We start from the raw sequence: 18498 nt of genomic DNA on the forward strand, positions 1-18498 counted from the left end.
TTTTGCATTGTTGCCAAAAAGTTCAATTTTGGTTTCATCTGACCAGAGCACCTTCTTCCACATGTTTGGTGTGTCTCCCAGGTGGCTTGTGGCAAACTTTAAACGACACTTTTTATGGATATCTTTAAGAAATGGCTTTCTTCTTGCCACTCTTCCATAAAGGCCAGATTTGTGCAATATACGACTGATTGTTGTCCTATGGACAGAGTCTCCCACCTCAGCTGTAGATCTCTGCAGTTCAACCAGAGTGATCATGGGCCTCTTGGCTGCATCTCTGATCAGTCTTCTCCTTGTATGAGCTGAAAGTTTAGAGGGACGGCCAGGTCTTGGTAGATTTGCAGTGGTCTGATACTCCTTCCATTTCAATGTTATCGCTTGCACAGTGCTCCTTGGGATGTTTAAAGCTTGAGAAATCGTTTTGTATCCAAATCCGGCTTTAAACTTCTTCACAACAGTATCTCGGACCTGCCTGGTGTGTTCCTTGTTCTTCATGATGCTCTCTGCGCTTTTAACGGACCTCTGAGACTATCACAGTGCAGGTGCATTTATACGGAGACTTGTTTACACACAGGTGGATTGTATTTATCATCATTAGTCATTTAGGTCAACATTGGATCATTCAGAGATCCTCACTGAACTTCTGGAGAGAGTTTGCTGCACTGAAAGTAAAGGGGCTGAATAATTTTGCACGCCCAATTTTTCAGTTTTTGATTTGTTAAAAAAGTTTGAAATATCCAATAAATGTCGTTTCACTTCATGATTGTGTCCCACTTGTTGTTGATTCTTCACAAAAAAAATCAGTTTCATATCTTTATGTTTGAAGCCTGAAATGTGGCAAAAGGTCGCAAAGTTCAAGGGGGCCGAATACTTTCGCAAGGCACTGTATGTCTAAAAACGTGACGTGACTCTCCGCCAATAATTACATATAGAGGATTGGAGGATTCTAAATTAAAACAAAAGCTTGTGCTACATATACGGCTACTCAGTGGATATTCTGAAAGTAGTTTGAGGGTCGTAGGTCATAAGACTAAGGAGCGGTTGAAATTTGAACCTATCATAAATTCTCTTAAAATCTCATGAGATGCAAATGGACAAACAAAAAACGTCCAATGTGTAGGCCCACTGAGTGTACATTATGAACCTTGTTTGAGGTGTGTGGGTCACATGACCAAGACACTATTGAATTTCACAAATTAAAATAAATAATTAAAAATCGTGTGAGATGTATACCAACAAAAAGCTAGAACCAGTTTTGATCGTTTTAGGAGTAATGGTTAAAGAGCTATTGAAATGTGAAAAATGTGATGTGTCACTATGTTGAAGGATTCTAAATTAAAACCAAAAGCCACCTCGTGGGTCTCCCAGTGGCGGCTGGCACAGGTATCGAACCTACATCTGTAGCAACGCATTTTGCACTGCAAGAGCCTCCATCCAAAAAGTATCAAAATACAGAAAGGTGTTGGTAAAGGTATATTGTCCTGCTAATAGCCCGTAATGTGCTATTATAATACTGTACATGGTGTCCAGGTCAGGATAACCAAAACATTTCTTTATTAAAGACTATCAGAAAGAATGTTGGTACTTATTTATTTTGATCCAAAGCCATGAATGAGTGAGTCACTCAGCTTTATGTAGGTGCCGGCTATATGACTTGATAATATATAACGATATTTTGGACGTAATTTTTTTTCTCAAAAAAACAAAACAGAGCAATTGTAATCTGAATAAATCCCAAAAATAATATTTGTAAAGGCCAAAACATTTATTTCTGTTTTTAGAGGGAGAGAAACACTGGGCCAATTGTGCGTGCCCATAAAGGCCAAAATATAGCCACAACGTGACTGTGTGTTTGAAAGAGTATTTTCCAGTAAGCAACCATTTGTTTACCTTCAATAGACAGCTTTGTTCCAGTATTTCTGTAATTCACTGATATTTATTCCCATAGTAATTCATTATGGATCCAAAGCTAAATAAACATCAGCATTTTGAAAGAGTATTTTCATCATTATTTTATTAACAAAAGCATAAAGATGTTGATGAAGAAATACTGTACAGCTGTTTTGAGTTAGAAATGTAACACTTCAGAGTACTTAAGCATCAAATACATTGCAGGTAGGGGGATGTTCACAACTACAGTAGCCGGGCTATAAAGAGTCTATTTTCCTGATAATCGGACTACAAGTGTTTGAAAAGTTTTTCAAAATGTCACCAGCTGTTCATCACTACTGAAAATAAAAACACAGCATCTTGTTTACATCTTGTTTACATTCTTTATTGTAACCACAATGTCACAAATAATTTGTATCTACCTTTCCAATTACTTTTAGAGTTTGGGATTATTTTGATTCATATTATGGTGTTTCTATTCCAAGAAAAATTAAAAACCCTCTGGGTTTCCGTAAGGATGGACTGGAAAATATGGAGCTGTACAACGTGACGGTCGGGAGGACAGTACTGGGCTATTTAGCTAAAGAATCCAGTGTCCTGCGGAGACCGCTGTTCAATTCCCCGACAGGGAGGAAGGAGTAGGCTGTCATTTGTAATTCAGAATTTGTTCTTAACTTACTTGCCCAGTAAAATAAAGGTTACACTAAGAGCATAACATTTACACCCTAATCTACACCCTAATCTACACCCTAATTTTCTAATTCTTGTCTAACCAATACCGAAACGGAGATTCAGTGAAAATAAAAATCCCATTGATTTATCAAGACCTGTCCCCATGCTTGTCTCAGAGCCGCACGAAACTGTGCTAAAATAGTTGTAGGCTATTGCTTTTAACTTCAATATGCTCTTTAAATCAATAAGACCTACACCACTTTTAACAGCACATTACTCAACACTAGTGAGACTCATGTCGGCTACTGTAGGCCTACAGTATATTGAAAAACATAACATGACTCTCCGCCAATAAGTACATAAGGAGGATATTTCTGTAATTCAGTGATATTTATTCCCATAGTAATTCGTTATGGATCCATAACTAAATAAACATCGGCATTTAGAAAAGGTATTTTTATACAATTTTTTTTAATGAAAGCATAAAGATGCCATTGTTAGTTACATTGTTTTAGTTTGAACGTGCAGACTGGCACTAAGAACAGAACAATGGGAACGTTTCCCTAGTCAGCACCATTATTAGTGCAATGCCCCTTAAATATTTTGGATATGATTTTGTTTTCAAATAACGTAAAAGAGCGAGAAAAAGGCCATTTTTTAACATGGGATGAGACATTGTTACTCATTTACATTTTTTATTGTAACCATAAAGCCAGTTTGTTATTAAGAGTGATTTATTTCTGTTTGTAGAGGGAGAAAAACCCTAAACGTACAGTCATCTCATGGGTCTCCCAGTCGAGGCCGGCATAGGTATTGAACCAGCATCTGTAGCAACACGGCTTGCACTTCTATGCAGTGTCTTAGACCGTTGCACTACTCAGGCGCTGTACAACATGACTGGTCGGGAGTGGCATACAGTACTACAGTAAGAGCAAAATAATCCTAAAAAATAAAATATTAAAAACCTTAGTGTAACAACAGTTTTAATAAGTAATACTGAAGTCATACACAATTATCAGTTTCTATTTAGGTTCATATCAGAGACACAGTAGGACCCAAAAGCATAATCAGTGCTCTAACTCCCCCTTGCGCTGGTCTGGAGCAATGAAGTGGTGGCGCAGGGTACCGTACTAAACCACAAATTACCTCTAAATCCCACGGCATAAGCTCACAACTTTTAAACCACTGTACCACTGTGGAACCACTGTACTTTAGTGCCTTGTTACAACAGGATGCATGTTTTGAATATTTTGTATTCTATACAGGCTTCCTTCTTTTCACTCTGTCAATTAGGTTAGTATTGTGGAGTAACTGCAATGTTGTTGATCCATCCTGTTATCTCTTATCACAGCCATTAAAGTCTGTAACTGTTTTAACGTCACTATTGGCCTCATGGTGAAATCCCTGGGTGTTTCCTTCCTCTCCAGCAACTTAGTTAGGAAGGACACCTGTATCTTTGTAGTGACTGGGTGAATTGATACACCATCCAAAGTGTAATTAATAACTTCACCATTCTCAAAGGGATATTCAGTGTTTGCTTTTTATTTTTACCCATCTACCAATAGGTGCCATCATTGTGAGGCATTGGAAAACCTCCCTGGTCTTTGAATCTATATTTGAAATTCACTGGTCGACTGAGGGGCCTTACAGATAATTGTATGTGTGTGGTACAGAGATGAGGTAGTCATAATAAAATAATGTTAAACACTATTACTGCACACAGAGTGAGTCCAGGCAACTTATTATGTGACTTGTTAAGCACATTTTTTTATCATTTAGGCTTGCCCTAACAATGGGGTTGACTACTTATTGATGCAAGACATTTAAGCTTTTAATTTTTAAGTCATATCTACAAATAAATAAAAAGTTCCACTTTGGCATTATGAGGTATTATTATGTGTAGGCCAGTGACCATTTTTTTCTCCATTTAATCCATTTAAAGTTCATCCTGTAACACAACAAAATGTGGGGAAAGTAATGGGGTGTGAGTACTGTCTGAAGGCACTGTATGTACTTTTTACTGTCATCTGCTTGTCCTGTCTATCAGAATGTTTTTCCAGAGGAGTATGGCCCCAAGTATGACTCAACACTGCAGATTCTTGTGTGGGAGTTCCTGTCCAGGCTGGAGAAACTGATTCCTGCTCCAAACCTTAAGCAGGTATTATTGTACTGTACATCATCTGAGGTATGAATTAGGGATGGCCATTTGAAAGAATGTCCATGTTCGAGTACTCTCATATTATAATTATTTTAGTTCTCTAGTACTCTCATGTCAATGTGAAACGGGGCTGAATGCAAAATAAAGTTTACGTTATGCTGTCGGTTGCTGTAATTTCTGCTTGTTCTGATAAGGAAATGTAACACATTTTCACTGCACTTGACACACTCCACAAACAATTGAAACTTCTTAGAGTTTGTAATTTTGTCCGCGCTTATACATTTAACCTGTTTAATAGTATAATTTGTAAATGTTTTGTATTTGTATTTTATTATTAGCAATCAAATACACTCCTTGGATTAGTACTCGTGCCCATCCCTAGTATGAATTCGGCTCTCAAGTAAGAATGTGTCCCAAAGTGCCTCTCATTGTAAACAAAACCTTGAAACACCATTTTGTTATGGAATAGGTTAGGTAGGTTAGGTCTTAGATACATGATTAGACACTACCACTTCAGCAATATTAGCAGGCTAGTTAATTGGTTTTGTAACAATTGTTAATTTCTCCATCTCTTAGACTGCGTCTTGGCTCAGCCTTGCCCCTGCTCTCTTAGAGGAGTGTGTGCAGTCTGTGGCTCACCCTGAGCCATTACAGGCACTCCTCCATCACCATAAAAATGGACATCACTTAGACACCAATGGTAGGTGGGGTGCAGGATTTGGAAATCATTTACTTGCCTGTTTGCCTGAATTTATTTTCTTTGTTAAAAAAAAACACTTCTGTCCTAATATTTCAATATTTTCCGGTAGAACTTTGGAAATGTAGTTAAGATATTCCTGATGTTAACCTGTGACGGTCTCTCCTTTTCTAGCTCTAAGGTCCACTGGTGGTGACTACATCCTCTCTTCACTGTCTTTCCCTTCCTCTGTGAAGGAAGAAATTGCCTCTTGCCAAGCAGGCCCAGAGAGACAGTCCTATTCCACCATAAAGGGATATCAAACCCCTTTCCCATCTGATGAACCAGAGATGAGCTGGGACTGCAGAATGGCAGATCGTAAGGTCTGGACTGTAAAGCCACCAGCCCGTTCTGCTTCTGTGGAGGTCGAGGTCAAGACTATAGAGGACGCCACTGAGATAACCGTTAAACGCAAGACAATCAACAAAGAGTTGATAAAAGAAACCAGGAGAGATAAAGCTGTTCTCTGCCCTCAGACTCGCAGTGGGCTGAAAACCAGCCGCTTGACTGCTTCCTGTCTGCGCCGTCATCCCGTACTGCGGTTGAACAGGCTTGACATTCGCAATATGCCGTTACCCAAGTCCTTGCTAACACTGATTCTAAGGAGAGGGAGACTGCAGGCTGAGACAAGACGCCCAGGACCGAAAGGAATTGACAGAAAAAAAAACCGGAGAAGAGGTCGTGGTATTACAAATGAGAAGATTAAATCACACACACTTGATATAAGCGATATGCCGCTACCCAAGTCCCCGCTAACACTGACCCTAAAGAGAGGGGTACTGCTGGATGATCCGACGAGTTCCCAAGTACAGAAAAAAAGAGGTAGAAAAAAAGGAGAGAAAATAGGACCTGGTATCACAAGATTAAAGATTGAGAAGATTGGAGCACACACACTTGACATAAGCGATGTGCCATTAGCCAAGCCCTCTCTAAAACTGGTTATAAGGAGAGGGAAACTGCAGGCTGAAGCAACAGGTTCTCAAGGGAAAAAAACAAGGGGCAGAAAGAAAAAATGGAGAAGACGATGTGGTGTCAAAAAGGAGGGTGTGAAAAGAGAGCGGTCACCTGAAACTGAGTGAGTGTCCACTGTGGAACAGAGGTATTCAAATCCAGGCCTCAAGGTCTGCAGTGCTGCTGGTTTTCTTTTCTCCCAGGTTGTAAATGTATTTATTAATATCATTGATTGTTCAGAGAATACACTCACCTAGTGTACAGAGGACTGAATCAGTCCCTGATTCGAGGGGTATTGGGGAAAAGTTTAGAACCATCAGTGATGCAGACCTCAGTCCAGATTTGAAGTAGTAGCGGTTACTAGTAGTGGCTAGGACCTTGGCAGTGAACTTACCCATTTGAAAACTGACTTTCATTTTGGTCTCTTCTCAGGGAAGAAGCTGAACCATCAGATTATGAACTTTGGACCAGCGTTAATAAAGGGGTCACGCTCAATGAAAGGGCCCCTGTCGATGAATCTGGTAAGAAAAGTTCCTTAGTGAGTGTAGAGCAGTGAACGTCAAGCTCCTTAGATATGCAAAACTCCTGAATAAAGAATAAGAAAGATAACGTGGTTACTAGACCAAAATGGTCAAGATATTCTGCAGTAAACACTTCCCCTGCATCTATTAGGCTGCAGTACCTCATTCTTTATTTGAAGAAAGTTCCATATCTCTTCACTGTACTGTATTGAGATTTGTTCAAATGTGGTCTAGTCTGTTTTTATCAAGCACCGGATCTGTCTTACTTGTTCTCTTTGACTTTGAGTTAATGTCTATGTGGATGTCTTGCTCACTTCTCTCTTTTCAACACTAGGTGGAGTCCATGCTTCTAATTTCCCATCATCTCATAAGAGGGAGGAGGAACAGCCCATACAGACCTTTCACACAGAGGAGCACAGTGGTCATATGGCCGAAGGGCAGAACAGCGTAGAAGTCTCAGAGATTGTACCTCAGGACTCACTAACTCCTGAGCCATCCAACACCGCTCACAGAATTCATTCAGAGGAGCACAGTGGTCAGATGACCGAAGGGCAGAACAAAGTAGAAGTCTCAGAGATTGTACCTCAGGACTCACTAACTCCTGAGCCATCCAACACCGCTCACAGAATTCATTCAGAGGAGCACAGTGGTCAGATGACCGAAGGGCAGAACAAAGTAGAAGTCTCAGAGATTGTACCTCAGGACTCACTAACTCCTGAGCCATCCAACACCTCTCACAAAATTCATTCAGAGGAGCACAGTGGTCAGATGGCCGAAGGGCAGAACAGGGAAGAACTCTCAGAGATTGTTCCTCAGGACTCACTAACTCCTGAGCCATCCAACACCTCTCACAGAATTCATTCAGAGGAGCACAGTGGTCAGATGGCCAAAGTGCAGAACAGGGAAGAACCCTCAGAGGTGGTACCTCAGGACTCACTAACTCCTGAGCCATCCAACACCTCTCACAAAATGCATTCAGAGGAGCACAGTGGTCAGATGGCCAAAGGGCAGAACAGGGAAGAACCCTCAGAGGTGGTACCTCAGGACTCACCAAGTCCTGAGCCATCCAACACCTCTCACAAAATTCATTCAGAGGAGCACAGTGGTCATATGTTCGAAAGGCAGAACAGAGACGAACTGCCAGAGATGGTTCCTCAGGACTTAAGACCTCCTGAGCCATTCAACACCTCTCACAAAGTTCACTCCGAGGAGCACAGTGGTCGTATGTTCGAAGAGCAGAACAGAGACGAACTTCCAGAGATGATACCTCAGGACTCACTAACTCCTGAGCCATCCAACACCGCTCACACAATTCATTCTGAGGAGCACAGTGGTCAGATGGCTGAAGGGCAGAAGAGAGAACTCCCAGAGGTGGTACCTCAGGACTCACTAACTCCTGAGCCATCCAACACCTCTCACAAAATTCATTCCGATGAGCACAGTGGTCAGATGGCCAAAGGGCAGAACGTAGAAAAACCTTTAGAGAGTGTACCTAAGGATTTACTAACTGAGATTGTACTTCAGCACTCGTTAACTTCTGAGCCATCCAACAGCTCGCACAAAAGAAGCCAGCGTGTCAAGGCATGCTCTTTCTGTGGCAAAACTTTCACTGACACACTGGGCTTGACAAGACACATGCGATCTCACATTGAGCAGAGGTCACACCAATGCACCCAATGTGGGCAAGACTATGATTCCAGTGAGGACTTAGAGGAACACCAGAAGAGAAGCTGTGAGGAGAAGATAAAAAAAGACATTGGTGAGGACAATGGTGGGGAAACTGTCCAGCAGAAAACGCATCTGAAAAGAGACAAAAAACATGATCTGAAAGCAGACAAAAAACCTGATCTGAAAGCAGACAAAAAACCTGATCTGAAAGGACACAAGAAAGATCGCTCCATAATGTGCCATGTGTGCGGGAAAGTAACTACTCGTATGTTGGGTTTGCGAAGACACCTTCTACTTCACTTCAACAATGGCGCATACAAATGCCCTGTGTGTCCAACGACTTTTATAACAAATGCTGATTTGAGATCGCACCTGAGATTGAAAAGATCTTGTAGGGAAAAATGTTCTGATGAAGTAATTAATACCAAGGTCCATCTCCAATCCAACCCTGGTGAGTACAAGTGTCCTTACTGTGGGGACACTTTCCAGCTACCACATGATCTGAAAGGACACACAAAAGACTGTTCCAGAAAGTGCCATGTGTGTGGGAAAACAACTTTGAAGCCATGCGGCATGCGAAGGCACATGTTAAAACACAACAACAATGGCCCCTACAAGTGCCCGGTGTGTCCAAGGACTTTTATATCCCGTACTGATTTGAAGATGCACCTGAAAAAAAATAAGCAATGTAGGGAGAAATGTTCTGATGTCATGGTGAAGGAATTACTGTCATCAGTAGATGGTAGATGTGGGAAAAATGAAACAGGAGTCATGACAAGCTGCCAACAACCAAGCTCCAGCAACACTTCTGGGCCTTCAAAGAATATTGAACAGTTCTTTGAACAGTTCTCTTATGACTTTCAGCAATCCAATAACAGCGCGAGTAGTGATGTGAAGCTGAATAACCTCAATGAAAACTACAGTAAATACCAACCCATGAAGGATGTTGACTTGAATAGCCTCCATGAAGCCTCCATGGTGACCACTGAAGACTACAGTGATGAGATCAGTCAATACCAACCCATGAAGGACAAAAAGTCTGTGGATGATTCATTGGAAAATGAGATGCCCAATGACAAAGAACCAAACTCAACCATTGGCTTAACAGGGAAGCAGGTGTCCCAGACTGACCCAAAGCCTCTCCAGGATTCTCAACCAGAGATAAGCGGAGAAGTGAAGAACGAGATACAGGTGATACCGGTTTTGACAATAGATATGACAATACTAAAGGCCCTTCAATTTGAGATTTTAAGGAAATACAGGGCTCTAGACTCATTTTCCCCTGATGGCACTGGTGCCACTAACTTCTTCAGTTGGTGGCACCAGCTGTTATTTGGTGGCACCCCCAAAAAGGGGCATCACATAGACCTGGGCGATAGGAACAAAATTGCCTGAATTGGTGCGATAACAATAAATAGAACGATAAGTTTAAAACCATTTATTTTTTCTTTAAACTACTTCTACTAGTTTGATGGTTTTAGCATAAATTATTCCATATTAGCAAACTTATTTGAATAATAAATAAATGTCATTTATGAAGTCAGTCATTCATAATGCTTTATCAAGAAGTGTAATAGACTACTGAGATGGTATTCAATAAATAAGTTGTTACATCTAACAGTGAAACAGGCAGGGCAGACACTTTTATTACAGGAATCATGAGGATAATGTACTTTACTATTTAACAAATTCACGGTTTTATCCAGCCAACAAAATAGGACGTTTTGATTGAGTTGACCGGGTAGAATGTTCAGCTTGCACCAGTGAGACCAATGATTTGTTTTTACTTGCACAGCCAAGTCAGAGGGACTAAATGGTCACAGTCTGGAGCCCTGAAATGAAGGACAACAATGGCTTTCAACCCCTTTCTCCATATTGCATTAGTTTTTGCAGATGTGTAGAAACTCGAAAATGTAAGGAATATGGCGGTAGCTCTCCTAAACTGGGCCCCTATTCACAAAGTGTCTCAGAATAGGAGTGCTGCTCTCAGATCAGATCATAATAAATAATCTTTGAGAAGCTTTTGTATCTAGGGCCCTGATTGGAAGGCAAATTGAGCACCAACATGTTGCTGTAACGGAGTGCGTTTCATCCCACCAACATGTACACAACACTTGGCACTGAAGTCAACTGTACTGACAGACAGAGCTTGTGACACAGTGGGAAACGGTTCACTTAAGATCTTGGTGAGGATGACTTCACCACATGGTGACTACTAGTTCTAGCCTGTAAGTTTCTCATCCACTACACTCACCCCCTAGTAGTCTGCTACAGTAGTCTGTGATCCGGGTTACAGCACCATTGTAACAGAGTGAGTTCTGTCAAACTCTGGGGGTTGCCTCTGGACAGGGCTAAAAGACGTTCCTTTTATTTATTTATTATATATATAGGTCAAAATTGAACTACTATATATTTTATCCCCATTTTCTTCCTATATATCATAAATTATCCACTTTTATGACACTTCAATATCATTTTGTCACTGGATAAAAGCATCTATACCATCTGGTGTTGTCTACATGTTGATCCACCTTGATTTCAAGTTTGCTTAAGTGTGATACATTTAAGTTAATTCAAGAAAATAAATGAAAAGGCAAGGCTTTAAGTCAAGAGTGTGCATTTTTATGACCATAATATATATTTTATACAGAGCGGGAAACTGCAGGCTGAGGCCACGGGTTCCCACGGACAGAAAAGAAGAGGCAGAAAGAGAAAACAGAAAAGAGGACGTGGTGTCAAAAATGAGAAGAGCGAAGCAAAGGGTGTGAAAAGAGAGCGGTCACCTGAAACTGAGTGAGTGTCAGCTGTGGAACAGAGGTATTCAAATCCAGGTAGAAAATTAATTGACCAAGGAATACACTCACCTAGTGTACAGAGGATTGAATCTGTCCCTGATTTGAGAGGTTATTGGGGGAAGGGTGAAAAACAGCAGTGGTGCAGACCTCGAGGCCCAGATTGTAGTGGCTAGGACCTTGGAAGTGAACTAACCCATTGAAAATCATAACTGACTTTATATTTGTCTGTCCTCAGGGAAGATGCCGAACCATCAGATAATAAACGTTGGACCTCTGTCATTAAAAGGACCACTGTCTGTGATTCTGGTAAGGAGTGTTCCTTAGTGTGTAGAACAGTGAACATGAGCTCTTTATTCAAAACTACTGAATAAACAAACGACAGCCTTAAAGATCCAGAGAAATTGGTTACTAGTGTTATGTTCTAATTTTCAGAGTGAATAACTCATGGACACTAGAGAAGCTTAACCAAGTTGAATTCTTCCCAAAGGGTCGCTACAGCTGTAATTCAGACACAAACATGGCTTCCCGCGTGGTAGTATTCATACTTCACTTTGGGTGGAGTCTCCTTATCGCTAAACTGCATCATTATTGCTGAGCAGGGAGCTGAGATATATGAGCCTTTAACGGTTTCTCCCATTATTAGTACTGCCACATGCAACCGTGTTCCCTGCACTCAGCCCTTCCCAAGCTTCATTATGGCACCCCTCATGTCTCTTTAGTACCTAATGTTCCGATACTTCAGAGTATAACAATGTTCACAGTTTCACCCAGAATCCGACACTAGACCTAAGCGTCCATGCTATTCTGCTGTCAGAATAACCAAGTGCTTATGTGTATCATTCTTTGAGTTCAGTGAACACTTTCACTGTATCTTTTAGGCTGCAGTACCTTGACTTTGTCAATAATATGTGGATGTCTTGCTCACTTTTCTCTTTTCAACACTAGGTGGTGTCTCAGAGAGTGTACCTCAGGACTCACTAACTCCTGAGCCATCTCACAAAAGAAGTCAACGAGTCAAAGCATGCTCTTTCTGTCGCAAGACTTTCACTGAAACACTGGGCTTGACAAGACACATGCGATCTCACATTGAACAGAGGTCACACCAATGCACCCTGTGTGGGCAAGACTTTGAATTCAGTGAGGACTTAGAGGAACACCAGAAGAGTAGCTGTGAGAAGAAGAAGAGTGGTGATGACTACTGTGGGGGAACTGTCCAGAAAAAAAAATATCTGAAAAAAAACCCTGATCTGAAAAGAGACAAAAAGCCTGATCTGAAAGGAGACAAGAAAACTCATCTGAATAGAGCCAAAAAAAATAATCGGAAAAGAGACAAAAAATCTGATCTGAAAGGACACACAAAAGACTGTTCCATAATGTGCCATGTGTGCGGGAAAGTAACTACTCGTATTGTAAGTTTGCAAAGGCACCTTCTACTTCACTTCAACAATGGCGCATACAAGTGCCCTGTGTGTCCAAAGACTTTTATATTAAATTGTGATTTGAGATCACACCTGAGATTGAAAAGATGTTCTGATAAAGTAATTACAACCAGGCTCCACCTCAAATCCAACCCTGGGGATTACAAGTGTCCTTACTGTGGGGACACTTTCCAGCTACCACGGGATCTGAAAGGACACACAAAAGACTGTTCCAGAAAGTGCCATGTGTGTGGGAAAATAACTTCTCGAAAACTGGAAATGCGAAGGCACATGTTAAAACACAACAACAATGGCCCCATCAAGTGCCCGGTGTGTCCAATGACTTTTGTATACCATACTGATTTGAAGAAGCACCTGAAAACAAAAAAACTATGTAGGGAGAAATGTTCTGATGTCAAGGTGAAGAACAATGCTGATTTGAAATTGCCCCAAAGATTGAAAAGGTCTTATAGGAAGACATTTTCTGATGATGTAATTACAACCAAGATCCACTTCAAATCCAACTCTGGAGATTACAAGTGTCCCTACTGTGGGGACACTTTCCAGCTACCACGTGATCTGAAAGGACACACAAAAGACTGTTCCAGAAAGTGCAATGTGTGTGGGAAAACAACTTCAACGGCACGCGGCATGCGAAGGCACATGTTAAGACACAACAACAATGGCCCCTACAAGTGCCCGGTGTGTCCAATGACTTTTATATACCATCCTGATTTGAAGAAGCACCTGAAACTGAAAAAACATTGTAGAGCGAAATGTTCTGATGTGATGATGAAAGAAATACTGTCTTCAGGAGGTGGTAGATGTTGGAAAATGTTCAATGAAACAGCAGTCATGACAAACAGCCAACAACCAAGCTCCAGCAACACAGGTGGGCCTTCGAAGAGAATTGAAGAGCTCTCAAATGACTCGCAGCAATCCGATAACGGCATGAGTAGTGATATGAACCTTAATAGCCTTGAAGAAGATCACAGTGACAAGATCAGTCAATACCAACCCATTAAGGACGTTGACTTAAGTAGCCTCCATGAAGACTTCAGTGATGAGATCAGTCAATACCAACCCATTAAGGACATTGACCAATCCAACCCTGGTGAGTACAATTGTCCTTACTGTTGGGACACTTTCCAGCTCCCAGATGATCTGAAAAGCCACACAAAAGACTGTTCCAGAAAGTGCCATGTGTGTGGGAAAATATCCTCAAAGGCATGTGACATGCGAAGGCACATGTTAAAACATGACAACAATGGCCCCATCAAGTGCCCGGTGTGTCCAAAGACGTTTATATTCCATACCGATTTGAAAACACACCTGAAAACAAAAAAACTTTGTAGGGAGAAATGTTCTGATGTGATGGCAAAGGAATTACTGTCTTCAGTAGATGGTAGATGTAGGAAAAATGTTAATGAAACAGGAGTCATGACAAGTTGCCATCAACCAAGCTCCAGCAACACAGGTGGGCCTTCGAAGGGCGGGCCTGTGTTGGGTTTGAAGAGCTTTGAAGAGTTCTTTGAAGAGCTCTCTAATGACTCCGATATCAGTATGAATAGTGACGTGAACCTGAATAGCCTCGATGAAGACTACAGTCAGGAGATCAGTCAATACCAACCCATTAAGGATGTTGACCTGAATAGCCTCGGTGAAGACTACAGTCAGGAGATCAGTCAATACCAACCCATTAAGGATGTTGACCTGAATAGCCTCGGTGAAGACTACAGTCAAGAGATCAGTCAATACCAACCCATTAAGGATGTTGACCTGAATAGCCTCTATGAAGACTACAGTCAGGAGATCAGTCAATACCAACCTATTAAGGACGTTGACCAATCCAACCCTGCTGAGTACAATTGTCCTTACTGTAGGAAGACTTTCCAGCTCCGACATGATCTGAAAGAACACAAAAAAGACTGTTCAAGGAAGTGCCATGTGTGTGGGAAATCAACTTCGACGGCATGCGGCATGCGAAGGCACATGTTAAAACACTACAATGGCCACATCAAGTGCCCGGTGTGTCCAGCGACTTTTGTATACCATACTGATTTGAAGAAGCACCTGAAAACAAAAAAACTATGTAGGGAGAAATGTTCTGGGGTGATGGCGAAGGAATTACTGTCTTCAGTAGATGATAGATGTGAGAAAAATGTTAATGAAACAGAAGTCATGGCAAGTTGCGAACAACCAAGCTCCAGCGACACAGGCGGGCCTTCAAATAGCATTGAAGAGTTTTCACATGATTTGCAGCAATCTGATAACAGCATGAGTAGTGATGTGAACCTGAATAGCCTTCATGAAGACAACAGTCAGGAGATCAGTCAATGCCAAGCCATTAAGGACATTGACCAATCCAACCCTGGTGAGTACAAGTGTCTTTACTGTGGGGACATTTTCCAGCTCCCAGATGATCTGAAAGGACACACAAAATACTGTTCCAAAAAGTGCCATGTGTGTGGGAAAATATCCTCAAAGGCATGCGACATGCGAAGGCACATGTTAAAACACTTCAACAATGGCCCCATCAAGTGCCTGGTGTGTCCAAAGACATTTATATTTCACACTGATTTGAAAACACACCTGAAAACGAAAAAACTTTGTAGGGATCAATGTTCTGATGTGATGGCGAAGGAATTACTGTCTTCAGTAGATGGTAGATGTAGGAAAAATGTGAATGAAACAGGAATCATGACAAGGCTCCAACAACCAAGCTCCAGCAACACAGGTGGGCCTTCGAAGAGCGGGCCTGTGTTGGGTTTGAAGAGCTTTGAAGAGTTCTTTGAAGAGCTCTCTAATGACTCTGATAACAGCATGAGTAGTGATGTGAATCTGAATAGCCTCCATGAAAACTACAGTCAGGAGATCAGTCAATACCAACCCATGAAGGATGTTGACTTGAGTATCCTCCATGAAGACTACAGTCAGGAGATCAGTCAATACCACCCTATGAAGGATACTGACCCGAATAGCCTACATGAAGACTTCAGTCAGGAGATCGGTCACTACCAACCCATGAAGGATGTTGACCTGAATAGCCTCCATGAAGTCTATAGTGATGATATCAGTCAATACCAACCTGTTAAGGACATTGACCCACAGGGGGACAGAAGGTCTGTAAATGATTCAGGGGTAAATGAGATGCCCAATGACAAAGAACCAAACTCAACCAACGGCCCAGAGCCTCTCCAGTACTCAATCTGAGCCAAACAGAGAAGCTAAGAACGAGATACAGGTGATACCGGTGTCAACAATACATACAACAAAACTAAAAGCCCTGCAATTTAAGGTTATAAGAAAATGATGAACAGCAACAACTTCCTTATATGTATTTGTTTTTTTGTTGTAGCTATTGTTATGGATTAGGTTAGGTATTTAGAGATGACAGAGAGATTCCCACTAGTAATTACCAGTTGGAGGGGCATTCAAGTGGATCTTTCCCAGTCGTATGTAGGGATTTGCGAATTTGCGAGATGTTTGAACGCAGCATAACCCGAGTGAAAAGTCAGTTGTCTCTTAGGTGGCGGAGTCTCTCAATAGTTTTGAGGTATCCCCGGTTTGTGAAGCTACTCATGTTCATAAGAGTGCTGATGGCAAACCAGATGGGGAGAAGGATGATTTATGTGGGGACATAGAGGAAACATTCTTTGCCAAACTAGACGGTGGTTTCCAGGTAATGGTTCATCATAGTGAGAAAGTTTTTTATTGTGTGTATCTCGGTTAGAACTTCTGGGCAGAGATATACAGTGCCGTGAAAAAGTGTTCGTCCCCTTTCTAATTTTCTCTGCTTTTTCATTATTGTTATACTGAATTATCAGATCTTCACCCAAAATATAATATTAGTTAAAGGGAACCTGAGTGAATAAATAACACAATTACATACTTATTTCATTTATTTCATTAACAAAGTTATGCAACACCCATTGCCCCTATGTGAAAAAGTAATTTCCCCCTTGCACTCAATAACAGTCTATGCCACCTTTAGCTGCGATGACTCCAACCAAACGCTTCCTGTAGTTGTTGATCAGTCTCATGTGGCTGTGGAGGAGTTTTTGCCCACTCTTCCATGCAGAACTGCTGTAACTCAGCGACATTTTGGGGTTTTCAAGCATGAATTGCTCATTTCAGGTCCTGCCACAACATTTCAATTGGGATTAGGTTGGGACTTTGACTAGGCTATTCCAAAACTTTAAATGTGTTGCTTTTTAGCCATTTTCATGTAGATTGTGTGTTTTGGATCATTGTCTTGCTCCATCACCCAGCTACGCTCCAGCTTCAGCTCATAGACGAATGGCCTGACATTCTCCTCTATGATATAGAGCAGAATTCTTGGTTCCTTCTATTAAGGGAAGTTGTCCAGGTCCTGAGGCAGCAAAGCATCCCCAAACCATCACAGTACCACCACCATGCTTGTCTGTTCGTGTGAGGTTCTTACTGTGGGAATGCAGTGTTTTGGTTTATGCCAGGCATAATGGGACCCATGCCATCCAAAAAGTTATAATTTTTAATTATCTGTCCATAGAACATTCTTCCAAGAGTTGATGATCATCAAGGTGCTTTTTGACAAACTTGAGTGAACTTTTTGGATGACATGGATCCCATAATGCCTGGTGATAACCAAACACTGCATTCCAAAGTAAGAACCTCAAACCAACGGTCAAGCATGGTGCAGCTAGACAATGATCCAAAACACACAATCAAGTCTACATGAAAATGTCTAAAAAGCAACATATTTGAAGTTTTGGAATGGTCTAGTCAAAATCCAAACCTAATCCCAAATGAGATGTTGTGGCAGGACTTGAAACGAGCAGTTCATTCTTGAAAACCCACAAATGTTGCTAAGTTAAAGCATTTCTGCATGCAAGAGTGGGCCATAATTCCTCCACAGCGATGTGAAAGACTGATCAACAACTACAGGAAACATTTGGTTGCAGTCATTGCAGCTAAAGTTGGCACAACCTGTTATTGAGTGTAAGGGGGCAATTACTTTTTCACACAGGGGAATTGGGTGTTCCATAACTGTTAATACATTATTATATTTAAATAAAAATGTTTAACTTAGGTTTCCTTTAATATTAGGTTTTGGTTGAAGATCTAACATTCAGTATAAATAATATGCAAAAATAGAGAAAATCAGAAAGGTGGCAAATACTTTTTCACGGCACTGTATGTGAGGAAGTGTGCCATTTGCACAGGATGAGGTTGATTAATGTTTCAATTTATGGGAGACGCTCTTTGTTATGTTGAGTGACACTGAGCAACTTGGTTCTCTTGGTGGTCTGAGAAAGCATTTGGTTCCCGAGTGATCTGTTGGATTCAGAGTTTGTCAGTGATTATTTTGTTTCTTTAGCTGACATATTCTGTGAGGTTAGTGAGGATCCGCTGGAAGACCCGGTCTGGGTATTGCGGGATGACACGGCTGTGTCTTGTTACAAGAATAGGGTGCTTGAAGAATTGGGTTTGGAAAAGCCAGATCCACTACAGAGTGAGTTTTGTGAAGTTAAGTGTGAGGAGATGAAGATGTTGGTCAATGTTCACTTGTCCCTGTTGGTGGTTGCTCCAGGTCTCTAATCACTGGACACCTCTCAGATGGAGCTTGGTGCGTGTGACCATGGGCGCTGTGAATGGAGTTGGTCTCTCAGGGGGCGGAGTCTCTCAAGGAGAGTTTTGAGGTATCCCCAGT

At 41.4% G+C, this 18498-nt stretch overlaps 1 protein-coding gene across 1 annotated transcript in view; it reads left to right on the forward strand.

Moving 5' to 3' along the window:
• LOC139387123 (uncharacterized) overlaps nt 1–16689 on the forward strand; it is a 39278-nt gene extending 22589 nt beyond the window's left edge. Inside the window, exons 5-12 of the mRNA XM_071133141.1 lie at nt 4607–4717; nt 5294–5417; nt 5589–6528; nt 6837–6925; nt 7260–9784; nt 11244–11386; nt 11624–11694; nt 12334–16689. Of these exons, the coding sequence (XP_070989242.1) occupies nt 4607–4717; nt 5294–5417; nt 5589–6528; nt 6837–6925; nt 7260–9784; nt 11244–11386; nt 11624–11694; nt 12334–16019 (7689 nt within the window). The 3' untranslated portion in view covers nt 16020–16689. The remainder of the gene's footprint in view (nt 1–4606; nt 4718–5293; nt 5418–5588; nt 6529–6836; nt 6926–7259; nt 9785–11243; nt 11387–11623; nt 11695–12333) is intronic.
• Nucleotides 16690–18498: the final 1809 nt, after the last annotated feature.

The sequence above is a fragment of the Oncorhynchus clarkii genome, chromosome 28 (assembly GCF_045791955.1).
Source record: "Oncorhynchus clarkii lewisi isolate Uvic-CL-2024 chromosome 28, UVic_Ocla_1.0, whole genome shotgun sequence".
In the NCBI taxonomy this organism is placed as follows: domain Eukaryota; kingdom Metazoa; phylum Chordata; class Actinopteri; order Salmoniformes; family Salmonidae; genus Oncorhynchus; species Oncorhynchus clarkii.